This window comes from Notamacropus eugenii, chromosome X, assembly GCF_028372415.1.
Source record: "Notamacropus eugenii isolate mMacEug1 chromosome X, mMacEug1.pri_v2, whole genome shotgun sequence".
NCBI classification, from domain to species: domain Eukaryota; kingdom Metazoa; phylum Chordata; class Mammalia; order Diprotodontia; family Macropodidae; genus Notamacropus; species Notamacropus eugenii.
The window spans coordinates 97,922,133-97,937,985 of NC_092879.1; the positions used below are offsets into that span (position 1 = coordinate 97,922,133).

General features: G+C 42.7%; 1 protein-coding gene across 10 annotated transcripts in view; it reads right to left on the minus strand.

Annotated features, from left to right (window-relative positions):
• PAK3 (p21 (RAC1) activated kinase 3) overlaps nt 1-15,853 on the minus strand; it is a 76,772-nt gene that overhangs the window by 32,520 nt on the left and 28,399 nt on the right. For all 10 annotated transcript variants that reach the window (XM_072625744.1, XM_072625740.1, XM_072625743.1 and 7 more), the window contains exon 2: nt 1,040-1,243. In XM_072625744.1, the coding sequence (XP_072481845.1) occupies nt 1,040-1,243 (204 nt within the window). The remainder of the gene's footprint in view (nt 1-1,039; nt 1,244-15,853) is intronic.

Sequence of the window (15,853 nt, forward strand, 5' to 3'; positions counted from 1 at the left end):
GATGAATGAATGAACAATTCCTGGGGGTTCGGGCTTCCTCTACCCCACTCATACCACCACCTAACAGGACTCCCTATCTATTGAGGGGTCATGTCATGGACAATCCAAAAGAGCCCTGGATAGGAAGTAAGGACCCCCTGGGTCAGAGGGGCCTAACTTGCTGTACAATGAAGGGGAAATCTCTTCCCTTTCCTGAACCTCAGTGTACTCCTGCCCTGATGAACTGTGTGACCTCTGGCAAACCCCTTCTCTAGCCTGGCCATCAGCAGCCTTGAATGCGCACAATGACCACAACCAAAGAAACGCAAAGAACACAGAAAAAAATGCAAACCAAATAATGTCTAATCAAGACTGCCAAGCTTGCTCCCTGAGAAGAGCTGAGATGTGCTTCACTCCCTCCACTGCAGAGGTGGGAGTCTATGGGTTAGAGAATGTCACATGTACTGTCAGGCTGTTGATGTATTGGTTCTGTTTGCTTTATGTTACTTTCCATGTAAATATTTTTTGCAGGGGATGGCTCATGGGGGTGGAGAGGGGGAAGGGATATATTCAGAAATGAACATGATGCAAAAAAAAATCTTAATAAAAATAGGATAATTTTTAAACTATGCAATGGAGGGACCACAGGATTTCAAACTTGACAGAATCTTCAAGTCCAACTCTTCATTCTGTAGAGAAGGAAACTCTGGTCCAAAGCAGGGGGAAATGACCTGCCCAAGGTCACATGGCCAGTGAATGACTGAGACAGCATTCAAACCCAGCTCTCTAAACTCCAAGCCCAAAGTCCTTTGGACTTTGTTCATGCTTTCTACAATCATCATCTTCACTTTACATCTGAGGGAAACTGACACCCTGGGAACCATGTCCCCCCAGCAAGTGTTGGAGACAAAGCTGGTCCCTGAGGCTGGGCTTCTCACAAAAGGCCAGTGCTGTCCTCCTCTGTCCAAGCCCAGCCTCCCTACCCTAGCAAGCCCTGAAACATCTCCCAGAAAGCGTCACGGGGAGCCCAGAGCACAGGGGTCAGCGGCCAATACGTTACTTTTATCCCCTCCGCCGGGGAAGATGGAGCGGAGTCGCGCTTTCTTGTTTTTCTCCTCGGGGGCCACGGGCAGGGGCTTCGAGGTGTGGTTGAGGGCTGATGAGTCTCTGTTGTTACTGTTCATTCTTAGTGGAGGGGCTGGGGGCTTCTCTTCACTATCCGCACCGTCAGACATGGTCAGCGGGAGCACTGCTTCACAGTCTCCTAAAGGAAGGCAGAGCAGAGTGAGTTAGCCATAGTATGTGAGAGCCAGAAAGAGACACTGAGTCACAAAATGTCAGTGCTGCAGGGAGGGGCCCAAAGAACTCTGGCCTTCCCATGTCAGATCTGCAAGGCTCCTCATCTCCTTAAGTCCAATCGGCTTTTTTACAGATGAGGCAACAGAGGCACAGAGAGGGGAACGTTCAAGGTGGCACCTGGGGGTGGTCAGAATCTGAGCTGGTACTCCATTCTGCACAGCCTTCTGTGTCTAAGCTTGTCTCTGCTGGCATTTCTCTACCACTTGACAATTGCCCAAGCAGTATCTGTAAACCTAGTGGAAGCGGCTGGAGGAGACCTTCCTGCTGAGCCTGGATCCAAGCCTAGACACCCATAATCCTAATAAGAGCTCCTGGTTTTATGGTTTACAAAGCACTTGACTCAAAACGAGCCTGCAAAGGAGTGGGGGGAGGGGGGGCAAGTCCAGTCTGTCTGTCATTCACTGCTGTGCAGAAAAACCTGATGAAAGGGCTTTGCCCAAGGTTATACGGAGAGGAAGCACAGATGCCAGGATCTGAACCCACACAGCTTCAACAACATAACGTCAAAAGAGCAAAGCACAGAACCACAGAGCAGGGAGTGACCTCTGAAATGGCAGCCTCGAACGGGATGCCTTCCCTCTAGTATCCCACCTACAGACGGGCTATTCAATGAGGAGGGACCCCATTTCCTAGCACCCAACATAGCTCTACCATCCCTTGGATTATTAGAAAATGCTTTCTCACATCCAGCCAGGATCTGTAGCTTAGCAATCCCTTCCCCTCTACCCACCTTCCTCATGGGGCTGCCAAGCAATACAAGACCCTTTTATGTGAAGACAAAGCCCAGGATCCCAGACACTGGTGTTCACATACATGCCCATTCACATGCACATGAGCTCAGGCGCGCACACACACACACACACGCACGCACGCACACACACACACAGACTACACATCCCCACTGTTCCTCACATGGCAAGCCCTCTAGTCCCCTCTCCGTCCTGACTGCAGCTGGTCAGTGTCTTTCCAAAAACTGTGCCATGCGACCTAGGCCCACTATTCCAGCTGGGCAGTCCTCACTTATTGAGTCTTCAAGGATTGCTCTTGGAGGGAGATATCAGGCTGAGGAAAGGAGATGCTCCCTGGCCCTCAGAGCTGCCCATCAGCAGAGGGCTTTCCGGTCAGGTACAAGTTGGCCCAGATGTCCTTGGAGGCTATAGAGGGCCTAGACAGACTCTCACCATGTCTCTGCAAATGCAGCCTAGGGTCAGCCTAGGTTTTGGGCTGCTGTGTCACTGTCTACTAGTGAGTCTGGGAGTCCCAAAGGGTCCAGGAGTAAACAATGCAAACTCCTAAAGCCTCAAGAGCCCCCTACCTTCAAATTCAAGACCTTAATGCCACAAGTCTCTGCCAAGTGCTCCAAGGAGTTGGGACCCCAGAGAGAGACCAAAGCAAAAGCCAGTCTCTGCTCTGCCATGGGGGACTACTTCAGCACATGCAAGGCACCTTGCACCTTCCCCTTGTCCCTGACCCCCAATCCTTCCCCCTTTCCTGGACTGCACACATCCTTGAGCTTAGGATCAGCATCTGCTCAGCCCGACCACCTGTTCTTTTGGAGTGTCTGAATCACCTCCATGGAAAGGTCTCTGGAGAGAGCTCCTGTCCCCCAGGGGCCCACATCTCAAAGACTGGACTCATCTGCACTCCAGCCCCTGGCTCACTCTCCTGGAATGTCATGGAGTCATCATTTTAGAGTGCTAGAAGGGACCTTAGGGAACATCCAGTCTCCACGACTTCCTCTTTTATAGAGGAGGAAACCAAGATCCAGAGAGATGCTGCAGCCAGTGAGCAGCAGTCTAGTTGGGACTACAGGAAAAGCCCAACTGGTGCTTTTTCAATCTAATCAATGGAATCGCTATCAGAGAACTAGAAGGGTCTTTGGCATCATCTGGTCAAGTCATTTGGGTTAGATTAGAGCCTCTTCTCTTCCTCTTCCAGAGGTTGTGGATGAAGGAACCCCCTCCCCATTCTCCTCACCCTCAAGGTGGGAGAGGCAGCTCTAGGCTGCAGCCCTCCGGTGCTACCAGATTCCTCAGTCCCCCAGACCCCAGCAAAGGCAGGATGGGTCCCTACCTCCGGGCAGAAGGTGTGGGCATCACCTGCCTCTTCTCCAACAGCTGCAGAAAAGAGAGAGAGTCCAGGGCTGCCTCCTTCCTTCTCACCTCCTCCCAGGAGCCCCCACCGTCCCCAGCTGCCTCCATCCTTGGCTGTCCCCAGTGATGCTGATGTCACTGCCTCTCCACCCCATCATTGGCCAGGAGCCCAGAGCCCAACAGGGGAGCCAAGCTGGGCCAAGGGAGAAGAAAAGAGGAGGAGGGAGGAAATCTAGAGTTGGTCAGGCCAAGCTACATGGGCCAAAACCATGAAGCAGCACTGCAGAGCAGGTCTGCAAACCACTCCCAAATGCCTGAGCTGCTGTCATCCAGCAAGGGCTTTTGCACACAGTAGGTAGTCCTACTGTGGGCTGACTGGCTACAGGGCCCAAGGGGAGAAACTCTTAAGAAGGCTAGTGAGGAATTGTCAGATCACAGGGCCCAACTCAGAATTCATCTTGTCTTTCCTCCCCACCTCTCCGCATACCCCCAGCACAGGCTCCTACACACAGTAGTGGTTGAATGAAGAGCTAATGAAGCAGTAAGGTAGACAATGAAAGAATGAATAGGAAAAGTGAACAGACTTCGACTGAGTAAATGAATGAGACCCTCGTTGGGTGAGCAGCAGGGAAGTAGAGGAGAAAGAATCCAGGGTGGAGTCAGCAACCCTGAATGAGAGGTCTGCCGTTGGTCTTGATGTGACCGTGGACCTCATCCCTTCCCTGAGCTGGGCTTTCCCAGTTTCTTGCTCTAGAAGATGAGAGGACTGGGCTCTAATCATATGCCTAGTATTTAAGTGTGAGCTTCAGTTTCATCCTTCTAAACTGCTGCTTTCTTCTCTGTCCTACCCCACCCAAGAGACTCCCCATGGTTCTCTCTGACCCACAGGATGACATCCAAACAACTCAAAGGCCCCTCCATAGACTGGACCCAACCAACCATGCAAGCCTTGTCTTCTTCTTCCTGTCCTCTGCCCACCCTGCCCAGGTGCCCAACAAACCCTCCTCTCTACCTATCCTGATCCTGTCACCTTCTCCAAGACATCCTCTACCATCCACAAGCCCTCAAATGCTGATACATCTCTTCACTATTTACATTGTCCCCTACTCTTTACAAAGGCTTTCACCATTTAAATGCCCCTCTACAGTTTACAAATATCTTCTTACAACACCTTTCACAATGACCTCAACAGCTTAAAATGAATGTTGTCTCTTGCCCTCTGCCCTTGGAAAGAAAGGCAGGTAATACAAAGCAGAATGAGCTGAGACTGGCCCAACAGGTCTCTCTGAGCTCCACTGAGGAGGGAGGCTTAAAGGGGGCACCCACTCTGCCCAGTAGGGGAGGGGCAGGCCTATGAGAGCAACAGCAGAGAGAGGATCCAATGCGTATGTCTTACACTGTATGTTGGCCTGACCAAGAAAAATGATCTTTGGAATGAAAGGGCTTCATTGGGAGCTGGTACCATAGGAAAAACATCACGTTAGTGGTTCTGAGTGAACTCATCTCTCCGGGCCCTGATGAACTAAATCCCAGGGTGCTAAAAGAACTGGCAGATGGAATTGCTGAGCTTATCAGTGATTTCTGAAAGAGTATGGAGAACAGGAGAGGGGGTACAGGCTGGGAGGAGGGGAAATGTTCTCATCCACAAAACAGGGAAGAAAATGGAGCAAGCACATTAGAAACCAGTGAGGTCAGCCGATTCCTGGAAAAACTGGAGAAGACATTCACTGACTTATTGAAAGAGCATATATTATCAAAGAGACAACTGAACACCTAGAAAAGAAAGTGACAGTCTCAGAGTCATCGTGGCTTCATGCTACACTGACCTTATTTTCTTCTTGAGCCAGGATCAAAGGAATGCTGTTAATTTTAGCAAAGTATCTGATAAAATCTCTCAAGTTATTCTTGCAGAAAAGACGGAAAGATATGGAAAACATAATTAGATAGAATCATGACTGGTTCAATTATGAGATCCAAAGGGTTATTGTTAATGATGGAAGCATGAAAGGATGTCTCCAACGGAGATCTGTGCCAGGCCCAGCACTGTTTGCATTTTTATCAATGATTTGGTCAAAGGCGGATGACACAAAGCTGAGAAGAGAGTTAAACTCTGGGGGAAAATAGGATCAGGATTTTCAAGGTGATTCCTTCAACATTGAGCCAAATCTAAGAAGAGAAAATTTCATACGGCTAAATCTCGAGAGGTAACATGGAAAAAGTAAATAGAGACTTGAAATCACAACTTCCTGTACACATGACATGCTGTCTCCCTAGGCTGGGCATTTTCCCTCCTTCCCTCTGATCCCTGACCTCCCTGGCAGCTTTCAGGTCTCAACACAAATCCCACCTTCTGGGAAAAGCCTTAGCTGATCCCCCTTCATTCCAGTGCCTTTACTCTGTTGATAATCTTTGATGCGTCATATGCACATCTACAGATATATGTACATACATGTAATAAATATATAAATCTACATCTATATACTATGTATATAATATACAAGTTATATATGTATATATTTAATAAATCTATATTATACAAATACAAATCTACATACATATTTTATATATAAAATATATGTGTGTAAATATAAACATGTTTACATAAATACATGTATATATTTAATAAATCCATATTATGTAAACATAGAAATCTACAACTATATGTTTTCTATAAAATGTTTATATATTTAATCAATAGATTTATCTAACTATATTTAATAAACATATTAATAAATATATAAATTGATATCTCTATATTTTGTTTGGCCATTTGCTTGCATGTTGTCTTCCTTATCAGGCTGTGAGCTACTTGAAGGCAGATTTTTTTTCTTGCCATTCTTTGTAACCCTAGAACTTAGCACAGTACCTGATACATAGTAGGAGGTCAATAGCAGACAACTAAATAAGGAAAATCTGGGTTCAGGTTCTGCCTGTGACACAAACTAGCTATATGATCATGGGAAAGCCACATAACCTCTAGTGTCCCAGGTGGCCAACTCTGTAAGACAGTTATTGAGCTGCACTGGTAGAGTGAATTCTCACACAAGGAGCTGTCTATGGTGCTGAACTCCAGATTCACCCAACACCACCACCAAAAATGTAAATTCTCACATTCGGGTCCAAAGAATCAACCTCCCAAGTATGGCCTAGGGAGCACAGCTAAGCAGAAATTGTCTTGAAAAAGATCAGAGTAGGAGAAGGGGGTAGTAAGTGAAGCTCCACTCCAAGATGAGTGACAGAAGAACAAAAAAACCACGTCTGGCCTTGGGCTCCAAGAAGAGAGGCCCAGAAGGCAGCCTCAAACCCTGGTGCATCCAGGTGCCACGTGGGAAGGACATTGCTCAGCAGCCAGAAGTGCCATGCACAGTGAGGATGAGCTGAAGAAACTGGAGCTGTTTTGCCTGGAGGAGAGAAGATTCAGAGAGGACACAAAATGGAAGTGGGATTAGGCTTTCCCTGCTTCACCTGACACAGTGAGTGGAAGTTGCAAAGAAGAAAAATTGGGCTTAAAGTGAAGTCCTGTCAAGTCAAATGAACAAGCATGCCAGGCACTGTGCTAAGACATGGAGATACAAAGAAAGGCAAAAAAAGTATCCTTGTCCTCAAGGAACTCCCAGTCTAAGAAGAGAGACAAGATGCAAACAACAAGGTACAAACAAGCTACAGACAGATAAATTGCAGGGAATCTCAGAGGGAAGGTACTAGCACAAAGGGGAAATGGCTTCATGTAGAAAGTGGGAGTTTAGCAGAGAAGCCAGCAGGCAGACAGGAGAAGGATGAAGACCCCAGGCCTGGGCAGAGCCAGGGAAAATGCCTAGAATCAGCATCTTGTCTGAGGAAGGAAGGGCAAGGGGGCCAGTGTCCCTGGATCCCAGAGTAAATGGAGGGGAAGGCAATTTGTGAAGGACTTTCAATGCCAACCAGAGGGCTTTACGTTTGATCCTGGAGAGAATAGAGAGTCATTGGGGTTTATTGAATAATGCAGAACAGAAGGTGACATGGGTTAGGGATTTCAAGCCAGAGGGAAAGATATAATGGGAAAAGACTAAGATCAGAGGACAGAATTTCAGGTGGCAAGGGTCAAGAATATAATAAGATAATGTGTATAAAGTGCATTGCAAACTTTTAAGTTCTACAGAAAAGCTGTTATTAGTTTTATCATTATCATCAAAGATGTGACATATCTCTATGTATGGTAGAGTTGGAATGGAGGCATATGTCATGGAAAATAAGGAAAGTGAGGAACTCAAAAGTTAGAGCTTGAGGGAGGTTGAAGAGGAAAGATTGTACCCCACACATTGTGCTCATCGAGAAAGAAGCAGAATATGCTGGAGGTCAAGAGGCCAATAGACAACAGCCTTTGGATTGAGAGATAAATAAACCTCAAAGGAGGAGGTTACTGAGTGATGATGACAGAGGGAAAGCTTGGAAGCAACAATGGGGAGCAAGAAGTGTTCTGACCAGTGAGATGGGGAAGGGGAGGGGGTTATGAGGGAAAGTGTAACCAGTGCTGGAAATGGCAGCCAAAGATCCCACATGAGAAGGATGGCACCAGGATGTAGTGAGGCTCAAAAGATGGGAAAAATGAGAACAGAAAAGGCTTAAGATGCAAGTTCAGTTTGTTACCTATGGGGAAGGTATTCCAGAGAGTATGTAAGGAAAAGGAGATAAAAGAAAAGTTTCCTGACAATTGGTGACATGGGTGGACGCAGAAGCTTATTAGAGGAATGGATGATCATGTTCCAGATATATTGTAGAGGATCTCCTTTTTCAGGGAAAGGCTAGTTTAGATGACCTCTGAGATCCTTTTCAACTCTGACTTTCTGTGAAATCAATTACAATTACGAAACCAATTACACTGCCTTCTACATGTGACAAAGTCTGTTGCCATTCACAAGTTGCTCTGTAGTCCTCTATTGATTAGAAAGCCCTGAACCACCATTTACAAGGTTATCTACTGTTACTACATCCTCTACAGTTTACACAGCTCTCTTTCTCTTTCCCTCTCTCTCTCTTTCTCTCTTCCCCTCCCTCTTTCTCTCCTTCCCTCCTGATTACAAATTCTACCATTCACAAAGCCCTTTTTGATTTACAACTCTCTTTGCACCAATGTGCTGAAATTTTCATCATACCTTTTTAATGTTAAAAACTAAAGAGAAACAGAAATAAGTTGCTCCAACCATCCAGGCCAGAATTTCACAAAATAAAGCCAACATACCAGTATGAACTCCAGTAAATAGGACTAAAGCTTCCAGTTGCCAGGAGAGGGTCATACTAAAGAAGCACAGCCTGAGTTCTGATAAACAAACCCAAAGCCTGCAGTAGCTTGGAATGAGGATACTCATTAGAACTGAAATAAGAGATCTGAAGGAGAGAAGTAGAAGGAAAATTAACAGCTTAGAACAGAAGACAGAAAACCCAAGCCAAGTAGTAGGCTGCATGGAAAACAGAAATGCTGGCTCAAAGTCAAAAGACTGAAAAAAATGGATAGAAATGGGAGGTATCTACTTTCAAACAGGTGACCCAGAAAACAGAGAGAATTTAAGAATCATTGTACTCCCTGAAAACCAAGATGAGACAAAAAAATTTAGACACCATGTCAAAAAACCATAAGAGAAATCTACCCAGACCTATCAGAAGCAGAAGGCAAAGGAAAAAGAGAAAGAATCCACCAATCACCTCCTGAAATAAACTCCAAACGAAAAAACACCGAGAAACACCAGAGTCCAAATTCAGAGCTTTCAACTCTTTTTCAAAGAAAAAATATGGCATAGTCAAAATCACATACCTACTACAAAGGAGGTGAATTCTTAGAATATGATATTCTAAAAGGATTGCAATTGAAAATAACTTAGCTTCACCAACTGAGTATAAAACTACAGGGAGGAAAAGGTCCTTTAATAGAATGGAGGACTTTAAAGCATTCCTGATGAAAGAGTCAGAGCTTCTCAGAAACTTTGAAATGCAAACACAAGAGTCAAGGGAGAGACCAAACAATAATGAAGCACATTCTAATAGTACCTTCTAATTAAGGGAGAAGAAACAAAAGACTCTTCAGTATCCCACTTCTTCGAGGGACAGAAAGAGAGCTAAGAGAAGTAGGGAGGTTGCAGTATGGTTTTCTTCTGTTTTGTTGGTTTTAGGAGAGAAAAGAAGAGGGAATTTGCTGAAGAAAAGGGAAGAACCCATTAAGTCTTCCAACTGGAGAGGGCAAGAGTTTACAAACATAGAAGAAAGGATGGAATGGAAAGCCATATCATGAATGTATCTGAACTGAACAAAGGAGGATTGAACACATGTGCATGAATGTGTACACAAGTGCACACACACATACAAAGAGTTTGGTGCAGAAATACATTATGCTCTAAAGAAAAACAGGAAGAGACTAGGGGAAGGTTGAAGCAGGAAGAATGGCTTGGGGAGGCAACAGTCACACGCAAGATAAATTTCAACTTCGAAGTGTAGATGGGAATGGAAGGAAGAAATGAAGGGAAAGTAGGAAGGAAGAGAATGAAGCAGAAAATTGAAAGTAAGAAAGAAAGAAAAAAAGGAAAAAAAAGGAAGGAAGGAAGGAAGGAAGGAAGGAAGGAAGGAAGGAAGGAAGGAAGGAAGGAAGAAAGGAAGGAAGGAAGGAAAGAAACCAACAAGTATTAGTATATGTCAGGTGATTACTGAATGGGAATAGAAAGGACTATCTCAACTGTGCATACACTTTTATGAAAATTAACTGTGAACAAAAATTTTGGCATGCAAACTGGGCCTGGTTCTGAAACCAAAGGCCCTATGAAAATTGTTCATTTGTGCAATGCTTTTCTATCCAAATTTATCTATTAGCAACCGCTAGAAAACATTTCATCATCATTGGTAAGACATACAGCATCAAGGGCCTGCACTCTCTTGCTAAAAACCTCATAAACAAATGTAGAAAAGTAGAAATATTAAACACATCTCTTACTGATCACAATGCACCAAAAATTAGACTCAATACAAGGCCATTAAAGAAATGATTAAAAATTCAAAGACTATTTAGTCTCCAAAAAGTGGAGACTAAATAATTTAATCCTATAGAATGGGTAGGTCAAAGAACAAATTATAGAAACAAATGATAATTTAATCAACTAAAATAACAATGGGGCAACGAACTAAACCTTGGAGGATGCGGTCAAAAGGATCCTCAGGGGAAATGTAGATCTCATAATCACTTCATCCACAAAAGAAAGAAAGAATACGTGAATTAGACGTATAACTAAAACAGAATAAAAACCCTAAAAAAAAATAAAAAAGAAACAAAGAGAAAAATTCATACTAAACACAAAATAGAAAACCTGAAAAATCAAAGAAGGGATAAAATGGAAAAAAAAAGATTGATAAAACTAGAAGCTATTTTAAAAAGCTAATAAAACAAAGCTATTAATCTGATTTTTTTAAAGTGAAGAAAATCAAATTTAAAATATAAAAATAAGAAAAAGAATTCACAACAAATGCAGAGGAAATAAAGAAAATTACTAGAAACTATGTTATCCAATTATATGCCAACACAGTTGATGATAACTGAAATGGATATTTATAAAAATATAAAATATTCATAGTAACAGGAAAAATAGAGAATTTAAATAATCTTATCTCAGAAAAACAAATAGAACAAACCACAAAGGAACTTTCAAAAGGCAAAAAAATCAGAACCAGATGTATTTGGTAGTGAATTCTACAACCTTTCAAAAGAACAATGAATTACGGTATTACATAAATTGTTTGCAAAAGCAGAAAAAATAGAGATCCTACCAAATTCCATATGTGAAACAGATATGGTCCTGATGCCTAAACCAGAGAGAGAGAAGTAATGAAAGAAAATGATAGGTCAATATTTCTAATGAGTATTAATGCAAAAATATTGAATAAAATGTTAGCTAAGAGGGTAAGCAACATATTAAAAAGATTCTATACTACGAACAGGTGGAATTTATGCTAGGAATGTAGAGTTGGATCAATATTACGAAAACTATAAACACATAGGCCACATGACAACAAAAACATGCAATTTTTCCAATAGATGAAGAACAAATGATCACATGGTTAAGACATCATCACAAAAAAAATCAGTTTTAAAACCTTCCGAACTCTGATGAATGCCCTGAACAAACAGGTCTGGAGAGGACAACGAGGAAGCAGATGGCCACAGCCTAGAGGAGGAAAGCAGCCCAGGGCACTGTGGGGGTTTGTTGTTACACAGAGGTTTTGGTTTGCTTGTTTGTCTGGGGGAGTGTTGGAACTACTAGGCTAAATTTAATATAGACTTTGAAAAATTAAAGCTATATACATAAGAGATGTGTTGGTTTCATCTATAATCCTTTCATCTGTTCTTTACATGTGAAAATGCTTATGTTTATTGATGTCTGTTAAGTTCAGAAAAATCTTTGAAAAACCATTTCAAAAATGGTTAGACCCTGTTTAAAAAAAAAAAAAGATGGACAAGGCTTGTGAGAGGCAGAGCTGAGGAGGAAGAGCCTGTAGACACTGACAAAGCCATCAACGCCCTATATGACTTGTCATGTCCTCAGCAATCCCCAAAGTCCGTGACAGCACACAAAGCATTGCATCATTGAGAGAAGCCCGTACGGTTTATGGACAGCTAGGTGATACAGTGGATAAGAGTGAATACAGCTCTGGGCCTGGAGTTAAGAAGATGTGAATTCAAATCTGATCTCAGCACTTTCTAGCTATATGGCCCCAGGCAAGTCACTTAGCTCTGTTTGCCTCAGTTTCCTCATCTGTCAAATGAGATGGAGAAGAAATGGCAAACCCTCCAGTATCTCTGTCAAGAAAACCCCAAATGGGGTAACAAAGAGTCAGACACGACTGAAATGACTGAACAACAAAATGCAGTTTAGAGAGCCAACCAATCAATGCTCTGGAGACACTGTGTGAAGTGCTCTGATTCTCACTATGATGCACTATGATTGAATGGTCTTTCCATCTCTAGGACTCAGTTTCCCTTTCTATAGAAGCATAGACATTAGATCCTGTGGTTACTAAGGAACTAGCTCTCAAGCTACTTTCTGGCCTCAGTTTCCCCTACTATAAAAATGTGCATTCCAATTAGGGCATTAATTGGGTCCCTGACACGGTTTATGATAAAAAGCCTTCTTTATTTGGGGGAGGGGCCTCAGTCTTGTCTTTATAAACCATGGGGTTGGAGTTAATAGTCTCTGGCTTGGACCTTCCCTTTCTTTAAAATGCAGGGTGGGGTTGGATGTGAAGGTGTCAAGGATGAAGGGAGCTGACTTAGTTGGCTTTGCTTAAGCCTTTTTCTTTGTTCCAAGGGAAGGCTTACAGGGTTGGGGACAGAGGTTATATATCCAGAAATGCCTATGACGCAAAAACAAAAGGAATCCTCCCCCAAATTCTTTCATTTAAAAAGCAATATTTTAATGAAATCACCAGGTTGGAGTAGATGATCTCTTAAATCCTGCAACCCTGGAAACCTAAGCACCTTGCCCATTTGGGGCCTGAGTCTCCCTCCTGATGAAAAGCAAACTGCTTTGTACAGAATACTGCATAAGCTAGCAGTCTGGGTCACTGTGTAATATTTTCTTTGTTACAAGAGAAGGTTTGGGGAGGGGGGAAGGGGCCCAGAAATTACTGTGACATTAAAAAACAAAAGGCATTAATTAAGAAAGCTTTAACTTTAAAGTAACTGGCTTAAGATCCTGGATTCCTGGCTTGAAACCCTTTAAGTGGCTCCAACTCTCTGGGCCTCAGTTTCTTCCTGTGCAAAAGGGGTTGAACCCAATGGTCCTTGACTTCCCTAGATCTCTATACCTTCATCTATTTGAATAAGAAAATGTTTTGCCCAATCATTCTTGAAGAGCTCTGATACTTTATCTAAAATTATTTTTTCCCAATGTGCCTACATACATTCTCTGGGACTCAGTTTCTCTCACTTTATAATAAAGAATTGAAATGTAAGTTCAAAGAACAACTAATACCACTTTAAAAAATCTGAGACTGTAATTAGGGTCATAGTTATCAATTTACAGCTGGAAGGTGGAGTCCAACCTCCTTTATAGATTAAGAAACTGAGGCATAGGGCTATTAAGTGACTTGCCCTTGGTCAATTATAAGGCCCAAACTGGACCTTGAAAAACATGAAAGAATGTATCCAGGTATGCGACTGTGGAGATAGAACCTTGCATGTACTGTAACATCCCTTGATATGCTAATGCATTGTGCTCAAAGTCTGAAAGAGCTAAATTCAAATCCTCCTTGAGGATGTGTGACTCTGGGCATTTCCTTTACTGAGGTGTTACAAGGATCAAATAAAAAAAAAGAGGCTTAGCATTTTGCAAAGCTTAAAGTGTGATGCAAATACCAACCATCATCGTCATCGTCATCATCATCATTATCTTACAGTGGATAAATTGTCAAAATTCCTATTTAGAAATGACAATGACCTGAAAATAAAATCTATCAATAAATTTCAATATTAGAAAATCTTAAAATTATATTGATCTCTAAAGACCCCAACTCCAGCCCTGAGCATCCGTGATCCTGAGGTTTCGAACTTATTTCTTTAAACACTGAGATATTTGAACCCTATCTGAACCCTATCTGAACCCTAGGTTGCCCAGTTGTCATCGGGAGTCATGTCTTCCAAATTTCTGCCACTCTGTCCCCTCAGTTTCTTTCCTTTTTAATGACAGGACTGGCCAGAATAATGGAATTCCAACTGCCTACCCATAAACCCTGATGCTCATTCCTCCCTGGGCCTAGCTTTCTACCTTTAAACAAGGACACATCTGGACTTCAAGGTTGCCTGATGATTGGCCTGGGATCATCCTTTCCAAGACAGCCTCTCTCTGGTCCTCAGTTTATGTTCCTTTAAAACACAGAGAAAGAATGTACTGGTAAGCCCTGATTCTAGGTTTGATTTCCTGTGATCCAGTGGACCTTCTCTTATCCGAATCTCCAGATCTTCATCTTTTGAATTAGGAAATTTTTACCCATAAATGGTCATGATATTTTCCCTAAGGTCATTTCTTTCTTTTTTTTTAAGTGTTTACTAAGAATTTTTGGTTTTCCATCACCTAGATTTCCTACTATATCCATCCAAGTACCTGTTCCCAGACAGGCTTCTTTTATAATAAAGAAAAAAGGAAGAAAAAATTTTAGTTAAAATAATCAGCATATAAAAAATTGGACTTGTGTGCAGTGTTGCACACTCATGACCACCCCACACACACTTGCACAAAGGAGTGGGGAGAGATATCTGTTCAGATCTCTTTTTGTGGTCAAGCTTGGTCATTACAGTCCCTTGATGCTCAGGTTTGAGTGTTTGTTGGCTGTTTACATCACTGCAGTCATCGTGTAGACCTTTCCCCTCTCTGCTGACTTCATTGGGAATCAGTTCATCTAAGTGTCTCCATGCTTCTCTGCATCCCTAATGTGTGTCATTTCTTATAGCCATGAAATTCCTTTCGATTCATGGAATATCATTTGTTTAGTGTTTCTCCAGTTGATGGACATCCAGGATACTTCCAGCTCTCTGCTACCAAATGGTGTTGCTAGAAATATTTTGGTGTAGGTGGAGACTTTCATTTGGTCATTGACCTTGGGGAATATGCCCGAGAGCAGACTCTCTGGGTCAAAGGGTGTGGAAGTTTTTGTCAAATTCCCAGCATCCTTCCAGATCACTTTCCAGAATGATTGTCCCAATTCACAGCTACGGCAACACTGCATTTAACGTGTCGATTTTCCCATACTCCTTTTGGCACTGACCTGACTACTGCCATCTTTTGCATCTTGGATGATGTGCACAGTGTGAAGCGGAACTGCAGGACTGTTTGGAGAATGAGTGCTTTGGAGCATTTTTTTCATGGTAGTACTTTGCCATTTTTCTTTTCAGAACTTTTTGCTCCTGTCTTTGGACCACTTGTTGTGAGGAATGGAATTTGGTCTGCTAGTCGTCTACCTGTCTAGGAGGAAAGGTGCTCACCAGAAACATAGGAATACAAGAAGTTTTTGCTAGTCAGTCACTTCCTTTCTGAAGGTACTTGAATTATTTTTTCATGCAAAAGTTTTTGGCCTTCACATCATCAAAATGGAAACCATTTATTTTAAATGTATATTCTCTGTATTTAAATGAGAGCAACATACCGTAGCCTTCAAAGGTCCTGACCTGTAATATTCGTCTGAGTTCAGATCCAAGAATCACTTCCAGCAAGGAACCATTTGGATCCCACTTTTCCCAAAAGAAATGACTCCCCAAACTCAGGACCTCAGTGTGACTTGGTTCAAAGCAATGGGAGAGATGCCAGAGTCACCAAAGGCCTTGATTGACCCCAAAACTAACGAGCAGAAGTCTGAGATGGCATGAACTTTCTCAGAGTCACAGTTTGATCCTTTGGGAAATAAAGTTTTTCAAA